General features: G+C 40.8%; 1 protein-coding gene across 1 annotated transcript in view; it reads right to left on the minus strand.

Moving 5' to 3' along the window:
* The window catches only part of TBC1D19 (TBC1 domain family member 19), a 144,738-nt gene that overhangs the window by 16,541 nt on the left and 105,102 nt on the right, over positions 1–23,095 (minus strand). Inside the window, exons 14-16 of the mRNA XM_029947755.1 lie at positions 14,198–14,282; positions 11,330–11,374; positions 1,393–1,425 (exon numbers count right to left, since the gene is read on the minus strand). Of these exons, the coding sequence (XP_029803615.1) occupies positions 1,393–1,425; positions 11,330–11,374; positions 14,198–14,282 (163 nt within the window). The remainder of the gene's footprint in view (positions 1–1,392; positions 1,426–11,329; positions 11,375–14,197; positions 14,283–23,095) is intronic.

Consider the following 23,095-nt stretch of genomic DNA (forward strand, 5'->3'; position numbering starts at 1 on the left):
GCGCTCACATGTACGTGCGGGGTGTTTGCGGGCGCTCACATCTACGTGCGGGGTGTTTGTGGGCGCTCACATCTACGTGCGGGGTGTTTGTGGGCGCTCACATCTACGTCTACAAGGTACAGATAAACTCCATATCAAACGCTTTGCGTCGTCTACTCCCTTAGTGAACACTCTCCCCTCTGGTGTATAAACCTCAGCCTACTTAAGTGACCAGAAGTGTGAGCACACAGAGTCAGAGTCAATGACGTGTTTTGTTCTCAAAGAATCGTTAGAAGATTTAAACTTTCATGACACCATTAATGTCCTCCAAATCGTTCAAGTTCACTCTCTAAAAACTGTTTACTTGAAAAATTCTTGCAGCTGGAATTGAAATAGATAAAGGGTGTAAAAATTTATTTTCTTAGCGTCTTGGGGTTTTTCTATTTTAAATTCCTCACATGTTTATAAAAGAGAAGTATGCTGAAAGGCCATGATCACATGATATATTAGGGAATACTGGCTGCTCAAGAGAAGAAAGTAGAGTGTCCTATAATCCGAGCTTGCGATCAATACCGTGAAGGGCAGCATAATGCAAAGCTTCTGGGTCCTCTGAATCCTTTCCATTGCACGCTGGTCTTAAAGGTTTTATATTATGTCTGGTGTTGAACACTGAGGGGCTTTTACAAAGAAAAGCGTTAATGTATTGCTGATTCTCCTTACAAAAGCAAAACATTAGAGTATTTCTGTTCCGTGTACAGGTGGAGGCTGGGTAGTGACTGTGGCGACAACACTCTCCAGCAGGTTTATATGGAATGTGTGCAAATTTAAAAATTAAATGGCATGAAGGCGTAGATCACTCTTTCTCCTGCTAACCTTCACTGAGCTTCTGTGTTCCTCATTCAGTGACATGTGAGGCCGGAAAGGCATCTGGGGCCAGGAAGCCTGCACACGCAGTTTTCACGTGTACCTGGGATGTGAGAGTGCTTTCGATGCAATGGTTGCTGTGTGCGCCAGGAGTCTGGAGGAACGGTAAACTCAAACTTAGTGTTGGCCCTCCCTTCACATCCTTTCTTACCTATTGTTTGTTTAAAATTTATTCAGAGATTTCAGCAACCTCATTTTACACCTGTCAGAACTAAAAACTCATGTGTTTTCATTGGCTCAGAGAAGGGTAAACACAACCGCTCCCACACTGTCTTCCTAACTTTCATTTGCCACGCAGTCATGATCTGAGAAATTATGATAACCCTTCATTTTAAAAAATTAATTGAAGGTATAAACAAATACTAAACTTATTTAAAAATGTGCACAGTAACTTGGTAAGTGTGTGGGTGATGTGGTATAACGTGTGATCTTCCTGTTTAATTGTCTGAAGTGTGATAAAAACAGGGAGTATTTTAAAGCCCAACTTACCATACATTGAAAATCCATGAAAAGGGATTACACCTAAAAAAAAAAAATTAAAAAAAAGTTTCAGTTCAATTAATATACCCACTTAGTTCTTGGGTAAGCTTCAGAGGATTAAAAACAAAAATAGAAAGGTTTCCTATTTTTGCTTCAACTTTGTTCATGAATGTCAGAAAGACGTAGTAATGGTAGCCAACAACAACAAAAATACATGTTTTCTAATACCTGGAGAAAAACAAACTAGAAGTTTTCAATATATACCCAGTTAACTTTCTATTGATAATGTTGAAAACTTAAAACTTTGAATATGGTACAAAAACTTTGAATAGGGTACGAAAACAAAAACGGAACAAGGCAGGCCACAAAACTAAGTTTAAGAACAAATTAGAATCCTCTCAGAAAGTCAGTAGATTCCGTCCTTCCTGAAACAACTTCATCCTGTATATCAGAATCCAATCTGTTAAAAACGTCAGCAAGCAGCTGACATATACCAGCTGGGCCACCTCAGGAAAGTCACTGACCTTGCTGAGCTTTGGTTAACTGCTCGCCCTGCAGAGGAACTAACACTGGCTCTGAAATATCATCCAGCTCTAAAACTCCACGTTTAACAATGATGTCGAGAGTAAATGCAGAGACATCTGTGAGATCTAAAGAACACTGGACATATAAGGATCTTCCAGTGGTAGGCTTCTTCACCAACTTTAAGGTCTTTTGCTTTCCAGAAACTGAAAAACTTCAAAGCCAGTTTAGAGTTACATTCGTGGTCAACATTCCTAACGACACCACAGCCACCAGCGCGAGTTCCATGGAGTGTTAGAATGAGGGACCCTCTTCCTTCCTCAAGTCTCTCTCTCTGTTGATACCTTTGGTTGAGTCTCTTTTTCTTCTTATGAACAACCTCTTTTTCTACTTTCTCTCTCTGCTGTTTATTTCTTTTCTGAGTATAGGCTTTTCACAAATAAAAACCAAGTTTGTCTTTTCTTACTTTTCTACAATAAAATTGTTGAAGTACGAAAAAAAATCTGAGAGAAAAATGAGTTACTAAATAGTAGGCATATTTTGATGTTCTACAGAAATGTAAGTATGTATTATATGTTCCTAAATCCTGCCTCTCAAAGCAAGTTGCTATCATACAAAAACCTTGTATTCTTACTGCAAAACCCCTTTTTCTTTCCTCTGTTAAGCTACTGCAACAACATTTGAACAAACAGGTGAAGGTAATCAGAAATAAAGGGGTTACTATTATTATTTTCATCTTCTACAAATATTTATTAAGGATCTAAGGATAGGAATACCCTGGGCAGGACAAGCCACTTTTAATTAGGAAGCTTATATCGAATGAATTCATGAGCTGCCAAGCAGCAAAAAGGAATTCAATATTAAGATGACTTGTGGGGGGGCACCTGGGTGGCTCAGTCGGTTGAGCGTCTGGCTTCAGCTCAGGTCATGATCTCGCGGTTCGTGGGTTCAAGCCCCATGTCAGCCTCTGTGCTGAAGGTTAGCTAAGAGCCTGGAGCCTGTCTTCAGAGCCTGTGTCTCCCTCTCTCTCTTTCTTTCTCTCAAAAAAAAAAAAAAAACAACACTAAAAAGAAAAAAAGATGACTTATGCTTAATGACACTTTCTGCACATTTTCCCCAAGTTCTGAAACTTATAGCCATTCCATAAACAGATAGGTTAAGGTATTTGAGGCAAGGGACATAATTCCTACTGGGTAATATCTTCAGCACCCACAGTATCTTCTAGAAATAATATAAATTGATGGAAATTGAAGGCTTTTATAGATATAATCAAGACATAAAAAATTAAAGTACAAAAGAGAACAAACTAATGATTGCTAGGGGGAGAAAGTAGCGGATGGGCAAAATGGGTGAAGGGGAGTGGGAGATACAAGCTTCCAGTCATGGAATGAATAAGTCACAGGGATAAAAGATAGGGAACAGAGTCATTGTTATTGCAGTAGTGCTCTATGGTGACAGACGGTAGCTATATTTTGGGTGAATACAGAATAATATATAGACTTGTCCAATCACCATGTTGGTTAGCCGAAACCAATGTAACACTGTGTCAATGATACTCCAATAAAAAGTATTATTTATTTATTTATCTTGAAGGAGAAAGAGAGTGTGTATGCATGGCAGGGGAGGGGCAGAAGGAGAGGGAGACAGAGAATCCCAAGCAGGCTCCATGCCCAGCACAGAGCTCCACACCGGGCTCAATCTCACAACCATGAGATCATAACCTGAGCTGATATCAAGAGTCTGATGCTTAGCTGAATGAGCCACCCAAGCATCCATAAAAATTTTTTAATCAAAAAAAAATTGAAGTGTAGTTTTCATTTGTGAATAAGTGATTAACATGTAGGATAGGAAGCTCTCAATAACTCAGTGTTGAAATTACGAGTGGCCAATGAACTCATATTGATGTGGTTTGAATTCTGTGTGACTCCAGGCAAGATACCAACACTCTCTTGAGTCTCCATTTTTATTTTGAAAATAAAACAAGACCCACTTCACTGAGTTGTACTAAAGCACCAGTGAGTTGTTGATGTCCTCAGCGTGCACCAGTGCAGAGTTTAGGACACAGCAGATGGTCGGCATTCATAGCTATTTTATGCTCTCACAAGGGACAGTAACACAGCCAGCTATCAGCTTAAACCTAAGAACATCTTTTTTTGTCAGTATTAGATAACGGTTCACTTCAGCTTAATCAAGATTAGCCAGGGCTTAAGATTCCAGAAGAGGGTGCATGGTCTACTCTGTTAAAGAAGGACAAAGTCAAATTCCGGCAAACAAAAGTAGAAGGCATAAGAAGCAGAGAAGAATCCATGAACCCTCCAGGGCACACATCACCTAGAACAGTTCTTTGATCTCAGAGGGTGTCACGTTCTTGGCCAGTTTCACCAAAGCCTTCCCTTTGCCTCCTGTCGCTTCAAGTCTTTTAAGGGTTGAGTTTCATGCATGTGGCCACCATCCAGAGTATATTTCTAACAGGAGCATAATGCTTGGGCCATCAGCTCTCCTCTGGCCTTAGCATCCTACAAGGCTGCCACAACAGATTATTTTAAGATCCCAGCTATCCTTTGTCCGTCTAACGAAAGTCTAATATATTAACTGTCTGTTCCATTCAATAGGAATAACTTTTTAAGGTCTCAATTTAATGGGCCTTTGACATAGCTCAGAATGGTACACACCACCCACAGAAATAAATCTTGAACTAGATAAGATATAAATAGTAAATATGACTCAGAAAATACACTAAATATTAACATGCTTTGCACTTACTAGATATTTTCCCTTCATTTCCTCACTGTCTCTGTTAATAGTCAGCATTTATAGTTCTACCACAGCTTTCAGGTCCGATTGACTTTAACATCAATCCAAATTTTTTGCACTCCCTCATGTGGGATTGCTTGGTAAAGCTTATTTAACTCATTTGTTGAAATACTCATTTCCTTTGCTTATTCTCATTCTACATGCAGCCTACAGGTCAGTAAGAGTAGGGATATGGCAATGGTTAAATTGTTTTCTAGCTATTTCTCTTACCTCTCTGCATTAGAACTTCAGAACATGACTTTGTCACTTTATTTCAGCAATTAAAATTTCCCAAATACCAGAACATAGCCACATTTAAGTATCAATCTAAAATTTTAAATATAAATTTGATTAGGTTTTCAATTTATGTCTAAAGTTACACACCAAATAAATTTTGAATTATGAGATGTTTTTACTTTCTTTAGTTAATATAGATGACAAAGTACATTGTTACCAACTGGACACTTGTGAGCAGGTTTAAAATGACATATTTTTCACTATTTCTTCCAAGAGCCTTTCCTAATCTTTGCTGTGAGGGGCTGTCCTGTGCCCTGTAGAAGGCTTAACGGCATCCCTGGCCTCTACTTATGTGACACTGCCCTCCCCCCCCAGGTGCTGACAACCAACAGTGTCTATGGACACTGACAAATGTTTCCTGGGGATGGTGGGGGAGGGGTGGGAGGGCTGGAAGGGGCATGGAGTTGCCTTGATCTGGAGTCCTAAAATTCCTCTACCTATCATTCACTAGCAACTAACCATTTCCTCTTGTCTTGCAGGAAACAAATGGTATTAGCATATTGTGCTGTTTATTTAAACCGCAGTCAGGTCTATGTGTATTTCTCCTGTCTCACTTCCTCACTTCTATTCTTGTTCCTCTATGTTCTCCTATATTCCTTCCCTCACTCGTTTGCTCTCTCATTCAATAATGTTTCCTGAACAGTGACTTTATGCTGTGCTTGATTCTAGGTGCTTGATCTCTTGGTCATCAAAAGGTCCTTGTTCTCTTGAAGCTTACATTAGAATGGCACTTTTTTTCTTTAAGTAGGCTCCATGCCCAGCATGGAGACCAACGTGGGGCTTGGACTCCTGACCCTGAGATCAAGACCTGAACTGAGATCAATAGTCGGATGCTTCAGCCACCCAGGAACCCTATAAAGTGACACTTTTATTCTACGCAGTAGTAAGCATGATCTTTTAAAAATATCAGTCAGGTTTTAGAGAAGAGATGTCACTGAGAAGAGTAGAGGAGGGAACGGCAAACCTCTGTCCTGCTAAAGCAATGGCTAAGCTGGCTAGTAGCACTGTTAGATCAACCTTTTTGAGTTCTGGAATTTGTTTAAAAAACACACACACACACAAAATAAAACAGAAAAACAAAAACAATACAACCAAGGAAATCCTTTGTGAAACAAGAAGCTGCTGAATGTTGGATAGAAAGCATTGTGGTCTTTTAATTTACCCGCCTACCACCGCCCATTGTCCAGCTTGGAGGCAGCTATGAACACAGTCACCCTTGTGCCTGGAGCAGCCTGCTGGCAACAGGGATCTGGAGTCGAAAACTTGTGGTGGTGTGGTTTTCCCTGTCTAGTAACTATCTGAGGGACTGGGCTGAAGTGGTCTGCCCACTTACTGAAAGCCTTGAAGTGCAGATATGCTAGCTGAAGCTCCCCGGGACAGCAAAGGATAACAGATGAGGCAAGCAGTAGACAGACGGACAAGCCTGGAGATGAAGGGGCTGTGGGTATATATGGAGATATAAAGGCTTTGAAAAACTCCTCTGTATTCAGCGGGATCTGGAGAAGTACTTCAACTTTCACTTCTGCCAGTCTTCTAGGCTCCACGCAAGCAGGAAGTGAAGGCTAAGGTAGAACTGTAAGTGGCCTGGCTAGGGACACCTGGGTGGCTCAGTTAAGTGTCTGATTCTCGGTTTTGGTTTGGATCATGATCTCATGGTTCATGAGTTCAAGCCCTACTTTGAGCTCTGTGCTGATAGTGCGGAGCCTGCTTGGGACTCTCTCCCTCTTCTCCGCTCCTCTCCCTGCTCTCTCTCTCTAGAGCTTCTCTCTCTCAAAATAAATAGATAAACTTAAAAAAAAGTTAAATGGCTTGGCTAAGCCTTGATGGAGTACCTCAACATAGAGCCAACCTGCCAAGACTGGGATAGATTTCTTGTCTTTCGGTTTCTGATGTTTACGGAAATCTCTGTCAAATTACCAGCTGGCCACTGAGCTAATGGGACAGAGAGCACTCCACACAAAAACCTGCAATACTGACAAAAGTGCTTTAGAAAAGTGACTAAACAAACGACTAATACACAAGCAACAACAACAAATTCTGGGGAGGGGAGGCAATCTGATTTCTAGAGTTACCACACTATAGTATTCAAGATATCTAGTTATCAACAAAAAGTTTACCAGGCATGCAAAGAAATAAGAAAGTATAGCTCAAGGACACCAAGAGTACACTTATCATGGCAAGCACTGAGTAATGTGTGGCAAGGTGAATCACGGCTGTACACCTGAAACTAATATAACACTGTATGCTAAGTATGCTGGAATTAAACTCAGAAAAAAATAAAAAATAGAAAGTATATCCCATTCACGTGAAAACAAGAAATTAACAGAAACTCTGGAGTTGCTAGACAAAACTTTAGATCAGCAGTCTCCCTATCTGACCCTGTCTCGAAGTCTCCTCTCTCACCTTGTACCAGATCATGTTTTGCTCACTGTCACCAGCACACCGGCCCTCCTGCTGGTCTCTCAAACCATCAAGTAGGTGCCTGTCTTAGGCCTTCAAACATCTATATAGTCCCTCTGAAATGTTCTTCTCCTACTTCATTGCACAGCTCACTCTGCCTATTCCGGTCTCTGTTCATACTCTCCCTCCTCAGAAGGACTTTTCCTGATCACCTTACCTATGGGAACCTTACCTAAAGCCTTACCTTTACTTAAAGGTAAATCCTGTAACCTAAAGCCACACCCTCCTTCACCTCCCTCTCTACTTTCAATTTCTGTTCCCCTTTACAGTTCACATCACACTCTCTGACGTTATTTTCATTAGTTATTTATTTACTTGTTTATTGCTTGTCTCCCTCACTAGAATGTAAGCTCCTTGACAGCGGGTACTTTTTATTGCAGATCACCCGCCTAGAATAGAAGAGGGAGCCAGAGCGGGACTGTGTAAGAATTAAATGAATAAATAAAAACAACTTATATAAATTGAATAAAAAATAAGAACAAGAGAAAACTCTCTTGAGCTCAGAAGTTTTGCCTACCAGTTGTTCAGTGACTCTACTGCAGGAAGTCTGTCCACTGACAAGGCCTCAAATGAGGTGAGAGGCAGAGGTGTCCTAAGATTTTAAAGTGATCCTATTTTGGGCAGAAGAGGAATGAGTAATGTAAAAGTGTTGCTTAGTACTGCCGTGAGTAAAGGAGAAAGGGAGAGCAGGCCGACTAGCCTTTGTCTCTCGTGCTCCGCAGCTTCCGGCCCTGCCCGGAGCGCGAGCGCTGATTCCGGCCAGGCTCTGACATAACCCGCAGGAAAAACTTATTCTGAAGAATGAAGTTTACGAGCAGCTGTAGGTTTACTGTTAAACTTTTTTTATTCTGAATGAAACTCTTTCTAGAAGCTACTGTATACATCTACTTTTTCAATCTATTTACCCCTTTCTTTTAACACACGGTAACATTTTCTAGAGCAATAGGGCATGGTGATCAAGAAAATTAAAGTCAAAGAGCTTTGGATTGAAAGCCTGGCTTTGCCACTCAGCAGTGGGGCAAATGTACGCTCTGTGCCTCAGCTTCCTTACCCAGAAATAGGGGTAATATTAGTCCCTGCCTCAGAAGCTTACTGCCTTGGAGGGATTAAGTGAATTACACGTAATGTACACGTAATGTACACTGCCTGGTATCACAGCAATTTGGTTTTTGGTGTCTTAAGTGCCTAATAAAAGTCTTAAATTATTATAGTACATACACTAAGACTATGTACATACACATGCACTATAACGTTTTAAAAAATCACAAGGTTATTGGCTTTTACATAAAATGGTCCCAGGCTGATTTTCTGGAGTGCTCTTATGTGCTGGTTTATAGTTTTTTTGGTTTTCCTTTGCGAAGCCTCTGATTGTCGTTCTGCTGTCGCTAGTCATTCTTCCTGACTGTATCGGCCTCTTCCCACACTTCTGCTTCGTGGGGGCACAAACCCGGTAAACGAAGCTTGTTAGGCACATGTGGTATGTAAGAGCTAGTATGTTCTAAACTAAGTTGAAAAAGCTCTCCTAGGCATGGAGAGAGCAGGAATTTGACTCCATGGACACCTCTTTTGGCTCTTCAGTGGTATTTTTCCCCTGGTTTCCTGATTCTTGGATAAACATAAAAAGTCATCTGAAATAGTTTCTGGAGAGGCGGAGGTAGTAAACATAAATAAATGTTAAAATTAAAAACCGTCTCTAATTTAGTTCAAATAAATAGTCACTAACTCCTACTACAGCTAGGTACTGAGGGGGCAAAAATTAATGATATGGCCTTACACCTTAAGAAACCTACAATCTAGGGGGGAAGATAAAGCACAGACCAATAATGTCATAACAGTATAATAAGAGATACCAAAGGCTTTCACATTGGATATTATGGGAGTTAAAAAAAAAAAAAAAAAAAAAAAAAGGGGTCCTTAACCAAACCTGAGGGCTCACGGAAACTTCCAGAAAAGGATCCTGCCTGAGCTGAGCCCAGCACGGTGCTTTGAGAGAGTACGTAGGGGTGCGTGTGCACGTGTAAGATGATCGTCTGATATTGCTATGATAAAAGTGAGATAGGAAAAGGTAAGATACAAAGCTAGAAGTCAGACTGAATACAGACCTAGTCAAAAGAGGTCCTTGCACGCCAGGCTGAGTCGCCTGGACATGACTTGCAGAGAGACGGGAAGCCTTTAAGAAAACTTTGAGGAGAGAGGTGTCTGGGTGGCTAAGTCAGTTGAATGTCTGACTATTGATTTCATTTCAGTAAAGATCTCATGGTTGTGAGATCGGGCTCTGAGCCGGGTGTGGAGCCTGCTTAAGATTCTCATCTCCCTTTGCCCCTCCCCCCTCTTTCTCAAAAAAAGCCAACTTGAAGGGAAAAAAAAGAGCAATTTTAGATTTTCTTTTTCGATGTATAATTCAGACAGCACTGAGAAAGACAAGACAAAGCTAGGAAACACTGGAAGAAGAGAGACCAGTTAGGTATCTGTTGGAATTAGTAAACTAGCGATAGTAAAGCCCGGATAAGGACAAGGCAGCAGTTACGGCGAGGAAGAGAGCAAGAGAGAGGCCCAGATGTGTTCTGAAGGTGAAGCTGGATGGCCCTGTGACTTACTACAGGAGAGGGATGCAAGGCTGACCAGAGTCGAGGATGACCGCCAGGCCTTAGGCCTTGCATTACTGGTTAGAGGAGAGGCAGCGAGTCGGGACAGAAGTGGCACGGCTTCTTGTTGGTGGTCTTAATTTTATTTTGTTTCTGTTTTCTTTTTTGAATTGCAGGTAAATGAATGGATTTAAGATGAGACATGTTAAGCCTGAATTAATTATTACAGAGTCAGAACTGTAGATATAAATTTCAGAGTGATGATCACATAGAGCCAAGAAAGCAGGCACAAGCCCTGGGAACATGTGCGAAAAGAAGAGCAGCGGAGCAAGGGTGGGGTGGGCGCTGGGGACACTGGTGCTCAAAGAGGGGAGAGGGAGGGCGGTCCGTGAAAGAAGCCGAGAGATCCCGATCCCGATCCCACTGAGGGTGTGTGGACAGAGCAGTGCCACAAAAGCCGAGTGTGACCCTCACAGGCGGAGGTCAATGAAAAGGCTGAACCCACCAGGACAGCTGCAGTTTTTGAGCACTCACGCACCTCAGTCACCGTGCCGTTTTAGACACTGTGTCTCATTTGGTCCACGTGGCCTAGATGATGCATCTGAAGCTCAGTGAAGTCATGGCACTCACCAGGGTCACAGGGCAAGCTGGCAGAACTGGGATCTGAACCCAGGTCCGCTGGGTTACAAAGTCCATGTTCTTAACTCTGCTAGGGTAAAATAACTTCTTCAGGATGCAATCTAATATTATCGTAATAAGGAATGCTCTAGATTGCTTTTCCAAAAAGCAGGTCTTAAAAACTATCCAGTAATCTCAAAGAGATATTTAATATCTAATGAGGTCATCAGACATCTGATCACGTTGTATGGTTAAAACGGATTATTTGGCTGACATATTTCTTCAAAATCTTTTTATTTCATGAATACCACCCTTGTCAAGTTAGCAGAACAGCAGAGCACAAGCCGAGGCAGTACACGCAAGTGCTCTGAGGGCTGCTGCAGGGAAGTCAGAAGGAAGGAGTCAGTGTCCTGCAGAGGAAAACGCAATACCCTGGGCCTGAGTCTGCTTAGCTTCCCCACAGGCATCACTCCTGGGGTCAAGGAGCGTGAGCAGCATGCAATGCAAGCCTGCCACCAACACAGAAAACGTCATTAAAATAGGTATTCCATACGAGGTCTATTTTACACAACAAGTTATTATCCATCTAAACAGAGACGGGGGGTCACATTTGTTACAAAAGCTGTAATTTCTCTATTTCCCACTAGAGGAAGCAATAGCATTGCTCTTACCATTTGGTGGATAAAATACTGCATATTCTTCTAGTCCTAGTTTTCCTGCAGGAAAAAAACATAGGAAGTTTCAATATGATTAAATAAAATAAATCTGTAAAAACTAACTGATTTTGTGGCTGGACTAAGCATGGAATTGTAAAAACGACCAAGCACAATCTCCTTTCACTTCATATTAGGAAATGGAATTAATTTGAAAATACACCAGCTAATCTTTTGATACTAGCATCAACTAAAGTCCATAATACAAATTTAAGTATGAGGCAATTGATACAAAATAATTAAAAGAACAAATGTTTTCAATGCCTTAAGCACTTAAGAAGAGAAGCATCTATTTAGAAGCACAGGATTGTTTTGTTAACTATAAATAATTCTCATCTATTCATTAAAGTAAGACTTGCAGAGCCTCATTAGTTGTTTGGTTTTTTTTTTTTTTTTGAGACACAGAGAGACAGTGAGACAGTGCGAGCAGGGGAGGGTCAGAGAGAGAGGGAGATACAGAATCTGAAGCAGGCTCCAGGCTCGGAGCTAGCTGTCAGCACAGAGCCCGATGCAGGGCTCGAACCCACGAACTGTGAGATCATGACCTGAGCCGAAGTTGGACGCTTAACCAACTGAGCTACCCAGGTGCCCCGAGCCGCATTAGTTTTACATTCTTACCGAAGCTGCAGAAAAGTTAAAAAGTAAATGTCTTAAACCATATAGCGGTAATATTTCTGAACCCGAAAACCATTCGTGTGGTCCAAGAGTGAGGTTAAATATTGGAAAGCACAATTGTTTCAGAAAAATTAAAGTATATTCGCCATAATCAAATGTTAAAGTCGTTTTTTAAAAATAGCTTTCCCTCAGCTTTTAAGGTTCTGAGTCCTCCCTCCTTTCCATGGAATATCTTTAGATAGCTTTTGTCTTGACAGTTTTTCCTAATACCATTCTTTGACTTTTCTATTGAAAAGTCTAGTGAATTCTTACACTTGGCTTTAAGGTAAGGTTTTTAATTAAAAAAAATTTTTTTTTTTGCTATTCTTGTTGAGAGTGGTGGCAGAGGAGACAAATAAGAAGCATGAGCAGTTTAGGTTAGGGTGGAGGAAACAAGCACTGAGCTCGTGAGTAAGGAGGATGAAATAATAAAGGTAGATGAGAGAGAGAGAGGGAGGACAGAGAGTCCTAGCTAGATGCTAAATATGAATATGGGGCTAGGTGAAAACCTCTGTAAATTCCTAAGTGATAAGAAAGTAGGAGCATCTTTTGTTCTATTCGAGTGTGCAGGTGGGTGACCAAATCACCATTGGGAGATGACACCCCCCAACTCCATGCAGACAGAAGCTCCGATGCTCAGGACCCTCCCAGACCTTGCCCTATGTATGTCTTCATCCAGCTGTTCACCTGTATCCTTTATCATATCCTTTAATAAACTGGTAGCTGAGTTCTGTGAGCCACTCTGGCAAAGAAATGGAGCCCAAGAACAGGTTGTTGGAGCCTCCAATCTATAGCTGGAGGGTCTGAAGCACCGGTGATAAATGGGTTCTGACTGTACTCGGAAGAGGGTGTGTGTGCAAGGGGTGTGGCGGCCTCCTGGGACTGAACCCTTAGTCTGTGGGATCCCATGCGTCTCTGGGTACACAGTGCAGGACTGAGTTAAACTGTAGGACACCCAGCTGGTGTTGGAGACTTGCTTCTTGTTTTGGGGAAAATTCCTACATATTTGGTGTCAGAAATGGAATGTTTTGTATGAATAGTGAATGATACACATGGGAGAGAAACAAAGTAAGAAAGAACTAGGTTCTACCCAGCACAGGAAGAAAAAATAAGTTTTTCTGACATAGTAAGATATAGCCTAGTCCTATGATTTTGGGGTGGAGGTGTGGGACTCTTCCCACATGTAGGAATATGTGTAGGCCGGAACCAATGTGGTAACGCGGAAGAATCAGGGAATCAAAGACAGCTAGATTAGGACAAGAGTGACTGACAGAGGGCCTTAAAATCTTGGTTGAATTTAGAGGCGAACCCATTAAATAATTAAGTTATACAGTAAGCTTTTTAGCAAATGATGTTAAAGAAACAAACAAGCAAACCAAAGGTTTCTAGAAGTTCAGTTTAGAAGCAGTGGAATTGAGAGAGCCCCCCCAGTCTGGGGGCCATGGGAGCCTGACGTAATGTAGGCCTGCTCTGGGGCAGGGGTTATAGGAATCGGACGGACAGTCAGACAAAGGAGACGCAGGAGAAACGGTTTCTTTCTTTATAGGAACAGAGAATGATCACACACAATAGGGTTATAAGCAGTTAGTGCTGGGTGTTCACCACTTAATACAGAGGAGACACTGGGAAAGGCTTCCTGCTGAAACTCGCTCAGTTGTCAGGTAATAGCAGGGTATTGAAATTGCAATATCTCGTAGGCAGCTAGTGATAAAGAAGAGAAGAAAGCAGTAAAGTAGAAATTAGAGAGCTAATGGCATAGAAATTACATCAAATTTTAAGTGCGGTAGAACATTTTGAGAGAAGCATTTAGAGAAGGTAAAAAAAGACGTAGAAAAAGAAAATTTGTGTGATAAACTCATAGTTGAGGGGGAAATAAAAGTCAACAGATATGACAGGAACAGTAATGGAGAAGAGAGCAAACAGGAGAGATAAAGGAGGTAACATTAAGTGCTGCTTCTGGGACCCACCGGACTGTCACTGTGCTGAGTTGCTCCGCTGGCCGTGATTTGAGTAGGAGTGAAAGTGTGGTTACAATAATCTGAGAGAAATTTCATTAAGTAAGTAACAGTATAAAATTTAACAACACTAATATATGCTATAAAAGCTAACAGTCTTGTTGTTGTGGTTTTGTAAATCTTAAAAAATACTCCCTTTATGTAACTAAAATTTTACCTCTTATGTATGATTTTGGTGGGGAAGCACTGTTGTACGCAAAATGACCCAACACAGACGTATCCCGGGAGAAACAGAGTAATACCTAGGTACAGCAGGGGAAGAAACAAACAATTAAGCACTGTTTTCATAACAGGTAATTAATTCATTGCTATCTCCTTCCTAGGAGGCATGGAGGTAGAGTCTTCCCAGTTCAGTATCGTGCCTGGAAATGAGAGCAGTACCCTCTGTTGGTGTGCCTACGCTGAGTGTTACAAGGGACGCCAAGTGTGTTGGCCAAAGTCGACCCAAAGCCTTCTCACTGTGAGTCTTGAACTTCACGTAAACCTTGAACAACAGCAGATAATGTACGTTACTAACCACCAGTTGATTCTCTTACTGTGTGTTCCATCTGGAAAAGAGAAATCGCTGGGAGAACTTTCACACCATGACAAATGTACCGGAGGATGCCGGGTAAGTACAGTGGCGCAGAGAGCAGTGTGGGAAGTGCAGGAAGCTGAAACTATCGTCTCTGAGGGGACACGGATGCAGGAGCAGACAGTTGGGTGTGTCCAGGAAGGCGGCTCATCCTCATATCTAGAAGGGACTATCTAAAAGGGGCGGCAGCAGCAGAATGAGAGGCAACTATTACACATCAGAAGCTGGTAGCCCTGACCAGCAGGTGGCGTGTGGTAAGTCTGCCCGGACATAAATAAAGGAAGGGCAGAAAAGCCAGGATCAAGGATGTCCTTAGGAGGGACAGGGTTGCTAAGACCAGCTTGGAACCTGGGGGCAGGAGGTGAATCCCAAGGTGATTTGTGACAGGAAATCTGGGCCCTGGTATCGGAAAACCTAGGATTCAAAGGATGCTACTGAGAAAAGAATCACAAATAACAGGAAAAGGTAGAGACGCCCAGTTAACAGGACAGGGGCACAAGGTCAGGGTTGGACTAGGAAGCAGGAGTCGATGGAGAAGCTGCAGGTCCAGGATATAGAAAAGGGGGGCTCAGCTTTAGAAAAAGAATAGATATGGAGGCTGAGCATCAGTGAGGACCAATGGTGAATGTGTATCAATCATCACAGTAATAAATAAATCATCAGTGATTTATTTTTACTGTATTTTAAAAGACTACACAAGCAATACACTGTTATGGTAAAAATTGGAAATACAGATCATCAAAAAAGGAGAGGAAAACACCCATAAGCCCACCAGAGTTAATATTCTGATGTATATCTTCCAGACCCTCTTATCTATACATATATACATACATTTTCAAACAACAGTTATGCATACTGTTCCATAATCAGTTTTCTCTCATTATAACATAAATACTCCCAGCCCAGATTTTTTAATGTTGCAGAATATGCCGCTATATGAATAAACAGTTTATCTAGCCTGTCTTTAACTGTTGAACATTTATTTCCACTTTTTCCCAACTATGAACAATGCTGCAGCAAAGTTCCCTATAGCTAAGTATTTATGTACACCTTTACTTAAATTCCTTAAAAAAATTTTTTTAATGTTTATTTAGTTTTTTTTTAATGTTTTATTTATTTTTGATACAGAGAGAGACAGAGCATGAGAGGGGGAGGGGCAGAGAGAGAAGGAGACACAGAATCCGAAGCAGGCTCCAGGCTCTGAGCTAGCTGTCAGCACAGAGCCCGATGCAGGGCTCAAACCCACGAACGTGAGATCTGACCTAGGCCGAAGCAGGAGGCTTAACCGACTGAGCCACCCAGGCGCCCCTTATTTAGTTTTAAGACAGAGAAAGACAGAGCATGAGCAGGGGAGGGGCAGAGAGAGAGGGAGACACAGAATCTGAAACAGGCTCCAGGCTCTGAGCTGTCACCACAGAACCTGATGTGGGGCTCGAGATCATGACCTGAGCCAAAGTCAGACACTTACCCGACTGAGCCACCCAGGTGCCCCTACTTAAATTCCTAAAACCGGAAGAGCTGTCTGGTCGAAGCGAGGGGCATTTTAAATCTAAAACTTTTGATACACATCGTCGAACTGCTCTCTAGATAGAGCTTGTTTTGCTTCTGTTTTTAATAAATACAGCAAAAGACAGTGAATCTTTTTTTTTATTCTCATCAAAACAGGTTATCAGCATCTTATAAGTAAAAATAGCGTTTTGCTTTAATTACTAATATGGTTGCACACTTTTCCATTTGCATTTTTGTTATATTCCAGCTCATCATCTTAGTCCATTTTAAAATAGATGTTTTTAAAATTATTGATTTGTTTGCATTTTTTATATATTAAGAATTCTAACCTTTGGTCTAATTATATATTTCAAATGGATTTGTTCAAACAATTTGTTATTTTTGACACAGAGATGTTCTGAATTTTTATAAGTTCAAATCTCCCAAAACTTTAATGCTTAGAAAGTTCCTCCCCACATTTAAAATATTCTCTATATATTCACCTAGATTACAAAAGTTTTTAGAGTTTTTCATCAAATATTTCTGGTTCTTCCCCTTTGGATATATGTCAGCTTGTCTTTTCCAGCCCCATGGGGGTTGGGTGTGGGGTATGGCCACGTGATTTGCTCTTCAGTCAATGAAATACATACGTGTCATTTGAAAATTCCTAAATGAAAGCTTCAAGAACTGGAGCGCTAACCACATTCCCTTTCCCTTTGCACGGCAACCACCAGTGTCCCACACAGTGGCTACGCCATCAGCCTAGGTTCTGGAGTGAGGATGACACAGTCCTATGTCCCATCCTATCGGACAGACATGATCACGAGCAAGAAATAAACCTGTGCTGAGATTTCGGACTTGTTTGTCATTGCACTATAATCTAGTGCATCCTGACAAACAAGAAATTCTGTCTAGCATTTTTGAATGGCTTACAACAATAAAAACTTATTCTCTCACAGTTCTACAGGGCCGGAAATCCAAAATCAAGGTACAGGCAGGGCCATACTCCCCGCAAAGTTTCTGCGGGAGAATCCTCCCTTGTGTCTTCCAGCTTCTGGTGTCTCCAAGTGTTCCTTGGCTGGAAACGGCACAGCTCTAAACTCTGCCTCTGAATTCACACATTCTTCTCTCCCTCTCTCTCTCATTGAAGTATAGTTGATATACAATGCTATATTAGTACCAGGTGTACAACACAGTGATTCCTCAATTCTATACATTACATAACACAACCTTTGCTAAGTGTCCTTATAGTTACTTCCTATCATCTACAAAGTTATCATATTATTGACTATATGCCCCATGTTGTATTTTTCATTCCTATGACTTATTTATTTTATAACTGGAAGCTTATGCCTCTTATTCACCTATTTTGCCAAACCCCTTGCCCCTCTCTCGTCTGGCAACCACCAGTTTGTTCTCTGTTATTTATAAATCTGTTTTTTTGGTTTGGTCATTTGTTTCGTTTTCTTAGACTCCACATATAAGTGAAATCACATGGTATTTGTCCTTATCTGACTTGCTACACTTGGTATAATATGTTCTAGACTCATTCATGTTGCTACAAATAGCAAGAGAGATGAATGGATAAAGAAGGTGTGGTATATAAACACAATGGAATATTACTCAGTCATAAAAAGAATGAAATCTTGCCACTTGCCAAACATTTTTAATAAAATTCATTTCGTGGTGAAAGCATTAACCCATCTGGGATTTGTTTTGCAGCTGCACCACGACAGCTGAAGCTCCAGCTCCACTACTTAACGAGCTGTGTGACACTGTGCAACTTACCAGACTTCTTGGGGTTTCGGTTTCCTCACATGTACCATGCAGACCCTAAGAGTACCTACATCAGAGGCTATTGTGGGGACAAATTAATATACAGAAAGTGTGTAGAAAAGTACCTGCACATGGTGAATATTATTAAAATGTTAGCTGCAATCACTACTACCACTACTATTATTTTAATTTTATTCTATACTCTATTTTTCCCACTGTATATTTAATTTGGAGCTTGTATTTCTTTTATTTTTTAAAGTTTATTCATTCATTCATTTTTGAGAGAGAGAGAGAGAGAGAGAGAGAGAGGGAGACAGAACACACAAGCAGGTGAGGGAAGAGAGAGGAGTGAGAGAGAGTCCCAAGCAGGTTCTGCACTGCCAGCATAGAGCCTGATGAGGGGCGTGCACTCACAAACCACAAGACCATGATCTGAGCTGAAACCAAGAGTTGGAAGGTTAACCAAATGAGCCACCCACGGGCTGCTGGGGTTTGTTTTTTATTTATATGGCTCAAGACTGTCATGTTTCTTCAACTTTAAATTTTGTTCATCCACATTTCTGGAAAATTCTCAGCCATTATCTTTTTCAATGATGCCTTCCCCCTATTCTCTATTCATTTCTACTTGACTCCTATGACATGTAGGACAGAGCTACACTTACTCAACCTGCCATATCTCTTACTTACTTTTATTGTGTGCTCCATTCTAAATGACTTCTACAGTTTTATTTAATTTTTTAAAATATTTATTTTTGAGAAAGAGAGGGACAGAGCAAGAGCAGAGGAAGGCAGAAAGAGAAGGAGACACAGAATCGGAAGCAGGCTCCAGGCTCTGAATCAGCACAGGGCCTGACGCGGGGCTCGAACCCACGAACGGTGAAATCATGACCTGAGTCGGAGTCGGATGCTTAACTGACTGTGCCACCCAGGCGCCCAAGATGTTATCTTTTAAAATCAGTCCACTAATTCTTCCCTTATGTTTCTACAACACAACAGGCACTGTTCCAGGGGCTTGGTGCTTGGGATACAACAAATGGGACAGGCGTTAGATGGAGATCAATTATGGTGGGGTCCTATTTATGAACAATTACATTACATAGTGTATGAGGTGGTAAGTGATGTGGAAACCCAGTAAAGGGGAAATGGGGAAGGACGGTTGCCATTTAAGAGAGTGGTCAGAGTAGGCATCATTGAGAAGGTAACATCTCAACGACTTGAAAGGACTAGAGAAAGTTAACGTACAGATATTCAGAGGTAGAGCATTCCAGGCAGATGAGTCAACAATCGAACAGGTGCTAAGGCAGGACTATGCCTAATATGTCAGAGGAATACCAGTGTGGCTAGGGAAGATGAATGGGAAGAGATATATGAGAAAGGTAAAGACAGACCAAATTATGTAAAGCATTGCAGGCCATGGTCAGGAAACTGGCTTTCATTGGAAATGAAATGGAGAGCCACTGCAGGATTTTCAGCAGAGGAGTGATGTGACCTAACTTCTATTTTATAGGGATCACTCTAGCCACTGTGAAAAGGATTGGCCATGGGGGACAAGGGCAGGAGGGAGACCCTTTAGTAAACTACTGACGATGGTTTGAATTAAGATGGTCATCGTGTGTATTGGGCACTGGGATGTGCCACCCATATTCTCTTCAGGAATAAAGGACTTAGCTGCTAGTAGTGCTGAAGTGGACAATCCTCAGCTACCCTTAGGAGGCAGCTCCTCTCAGGGAATGCCTCTGCTGAAGAGGGCCATTTTGCTCAAGAATCATGCCCCTTTCTTGAAATGGCCCACATTCAATGACAACTGATACATGGGGAAAAGGTCGGAACTTCTTGGCCCCATCTCAGGAAAGGTCTGAGGGCTCATCCCTTCTTTAGTACTCTCTGCGCATTAACTGAGGCTTCCATTTACATGGCAGTTAGACCTCTTCCTCTGCTCAATCCTGCTTCATTGACTGCCCTTCTCCAGGTGTTGATCCCAAGAGCACTCCATAATAAATCTCTGGCATGCCAGTCTCAATCTGGGATGATTCTGCTGCCCTGGGAATTCATCTTGCAATATGGTGGAAAAGTAGTCAAATTCTAAATATAATGTAAAGGCAGGATCCATGAGATTTGTTAACAAAGCGAATGGTATGTGCAAGAGAAAACTAGGAATCAAGGATGATGCCAAGTAGAAGGATGCTTGATTTGAATAAGTGGAAAGATGGAGTTACCGTCAGCTAAAATAGGGAAAATTGAGTGGAACAATTTTGGGAGTGAGACCAGGATTTCAATTTTCAGAACACTGAATTTGAGATATCTCCAAAAACCTAAATCGAGGTACTAAATAGGCAGTTGGAGATACCAGCCTGGAGTACTGGGAGAAAAGTTTGGACTGAAGATATAAATTTAGAAGTTATCAACATATAGATGATAATGAAAATCACAAGATAGTTGAGCTTGGTGAAATCAGTGAGTATAACTAGAAAAAAAAAGATCAGGAACTGAGATTTGAGGCACTTTAACATTAAGATGTGAAGGAGAAGGGAAGGAACCAGTGTTAGAGATTGAGGAGTAACCAACAGAGATGGATGTCCCATGACGCCGAAGAGGTGTTGGGTCCCGTTGAGTGCTGGGAATTGCTGGGAGGCACAGTATGCTGTAAATAAGGAGAGGAAGTCAGGCTGTGATCAGAAAACACTTCTATGTATGCATTTCTTGTCAACTGCCTAATATGATCTCAAAAAAATGAGCCCTGAACTTCGTACTCTTCTAATAATTTATCATGATTTCCCCCTTGTTCTAAATAGCTATGAGTGCTCTTAACTGATAATGATTCATTTGCAACATTATATTCTCTATCTTTAAAAGGTTTCCCAAATTATATAAGCTTAGGTTTCCAAAATGCTAGATTTGCCTTTGATGACCAGTAAAGAAAGGGAAGAACCAGAAAGGGTGTGGTGTCTTAAAAGCCAAGTGAAGATAGGGCACAACTGGGTCAAACGTTGTTGCGAGATCAGTTAAGAGGAGAACTGACCGCTGGTCATCGGATTTAGTTCCTGGGAACGTACACAACAGCAGTTTCAGCTCAAAAGGTAGAATATGTCTGTTATTTTTAAAATGTTTTTTAAGTTAATTAATTTTGAGAGAGAGAGAGCACGAGTAGGGGAGGAGCAGAGAGAGAGGGAGACAGAGAATTCCAAGCAGGCTCTGCACTGGCAGCACAGAGTCTGGTTTGAGGCTCGAACTCATGAACTGGGAGATCATGACCTGAGCCGAAACCAAGAATTGGATGCTCAACCAATTGAGCCACCCAGTGTCGCTGTTTTGTTTTGTTTTACTTAATAATGAATTTTAGACACCCTTTCATACCAGGATATATAATATGAACACACTGCTACTTTATATAGATCTACTTCATTTTAAGAGCTACACTGCATTTCATTATAAGGGTAAACCACAATTTACTTAATGGGTTAGTCCCCTATAAAAAGAACATTTAAATAATTTTCAATTTTATGCTATTCCTGGCAGTGCCAAAGTAACTTGCCTTTTACTGTGTCATTTCACACATATATGAATATCTCTGTAGGACAAATACATAGAAATAGAATTGTCCAGTCAAAGGGAATCTTCACTGGAAACTGTGATGAATATTTGGCTGTGTATTCACATTCTTTATTATCTTCTAACAAGTATTTCTTCATGTTTATAGAAGGGGGCTATGTGACTGAGCTCAGCCTCTTATGCTGTCTGACTCATTATCTTCCATTGAATATTTTAAATTATGACTTCTCATATTTAAAAGAGTAAATAATTTTAATATTTTATTTGATAAACATGCATTTAATTGAATTATTTTTTACTAGTTCTAATAGCTTTCAGTTAATTCCTTTGAATTTTTATACATCCATACTTGATAATAATTTTATATTCTTTCTGATATCTATAACTCCAACTTATATGAAAACATGACAGACCAAAGGTTTTGACCTTTGGAATGCAACAAAGTCAGTCCTAAGGAAGTATACAGCAATTCAGGCTTATTTCAAGAAGCAAGAAAGGTTCCAAATATACAGCCTAACCTTACACCTCAAGGAGGTAGAAAGGAAACAGTAAATAAAGCCTAAACCCAGCAGAAGAAGGGAAATAATAAAGATCAGAGCAAAAAATAAGCAATACAGAAGCCCCCCCTCCCCAGGAAAACAGATCAATGAATCTAAGAGCTGGTTTTTTGAAAGAATGAACAAAATTGATAAACCCCAGCCAGACTTATCAAAAAGGAAAGAGAAAGGACACAAACAGATAAAATCAATGAAAGAAGAGAGATCACAAAGAATAAATACCACAGAAATACAAACACTTATAAGAGAATACAATGAAAACAAATGCCAACAAACTGGGCAATAAGGAAAAAATGGACAAATACCTAGAAACTCACAAACTAGCAAAACTGAAACAGGAATAAATAGAAAATTTGAACAGAACCATAACCAGCAAGGAAATTGAATCAGTTATCAAAAATCTCCCAACAAACAAGAGTCTCAGGCCTGATGGCTTCCCAGGGGAATTCTACCAGACATTTAAAGAGTTAATACAAATTCTTCTCAAACTGTTCCAAAAAAAAAAAATAGGAATGGAAGGAAAACTTCTAAATTCATTCTATGTAGCAAGCAAGCAATGGAACAGAATAGAAAACCTAGAAATAGACCGACAACTGGGTAGTCAATGAATCTTTGACAAAGCAGGAAAGAATACTCAATGGAAAAAAGACAGTCTCTTTCATAAATGTTGTGGAAAAACTGGACAGTAACATGTAGAAGAATAAAACTGACGACTGTCTTACACCATACATAAAAATAAATCCAAAATGGTTGAAAGACCTGGATGTGAGACAGGAAAGAATTAAAATCCTAGAGGAGAACTCAGGCAGCAACCTCTTTGACCTCAGCCAGAGCGACTTCTTACTAGACCCATCGCCAAAGGCAAGGAAAACAAGCAAACATAAACTATTGGGACTTCATCAAGATAACAAGCTTCTGCACAGTGAAGGAAATAATCAACAAAACTAAAAGGCAGCCTACAGGATTGAAGAAGGTATTTACAAACAACATATCAGATAAAGGGTTTGTATCTGGAGTCTATAAAAGACTTACCAAACTCAACACCCAAAAAACAAATAATACGGTGAAGAAATGGGCAAAAGACATGAATAGAATCTTTCCTAAAGAGACA

Source organism: Suricata suricatta, chromosome 1 (genome assembly GCF_006229205.1).
Source record: "Suricata suricatta isolate VVHF042 chromosome 1, meerkat_22Aug2017_6uvM2_HiC, whole genome shotgun sequence".
Lineage (NCBI taxonomy): Eukaryota > Metazoa > Chordata > Mammalia > Carnivora > Herpestidae > Suricata > Suricata suricatta.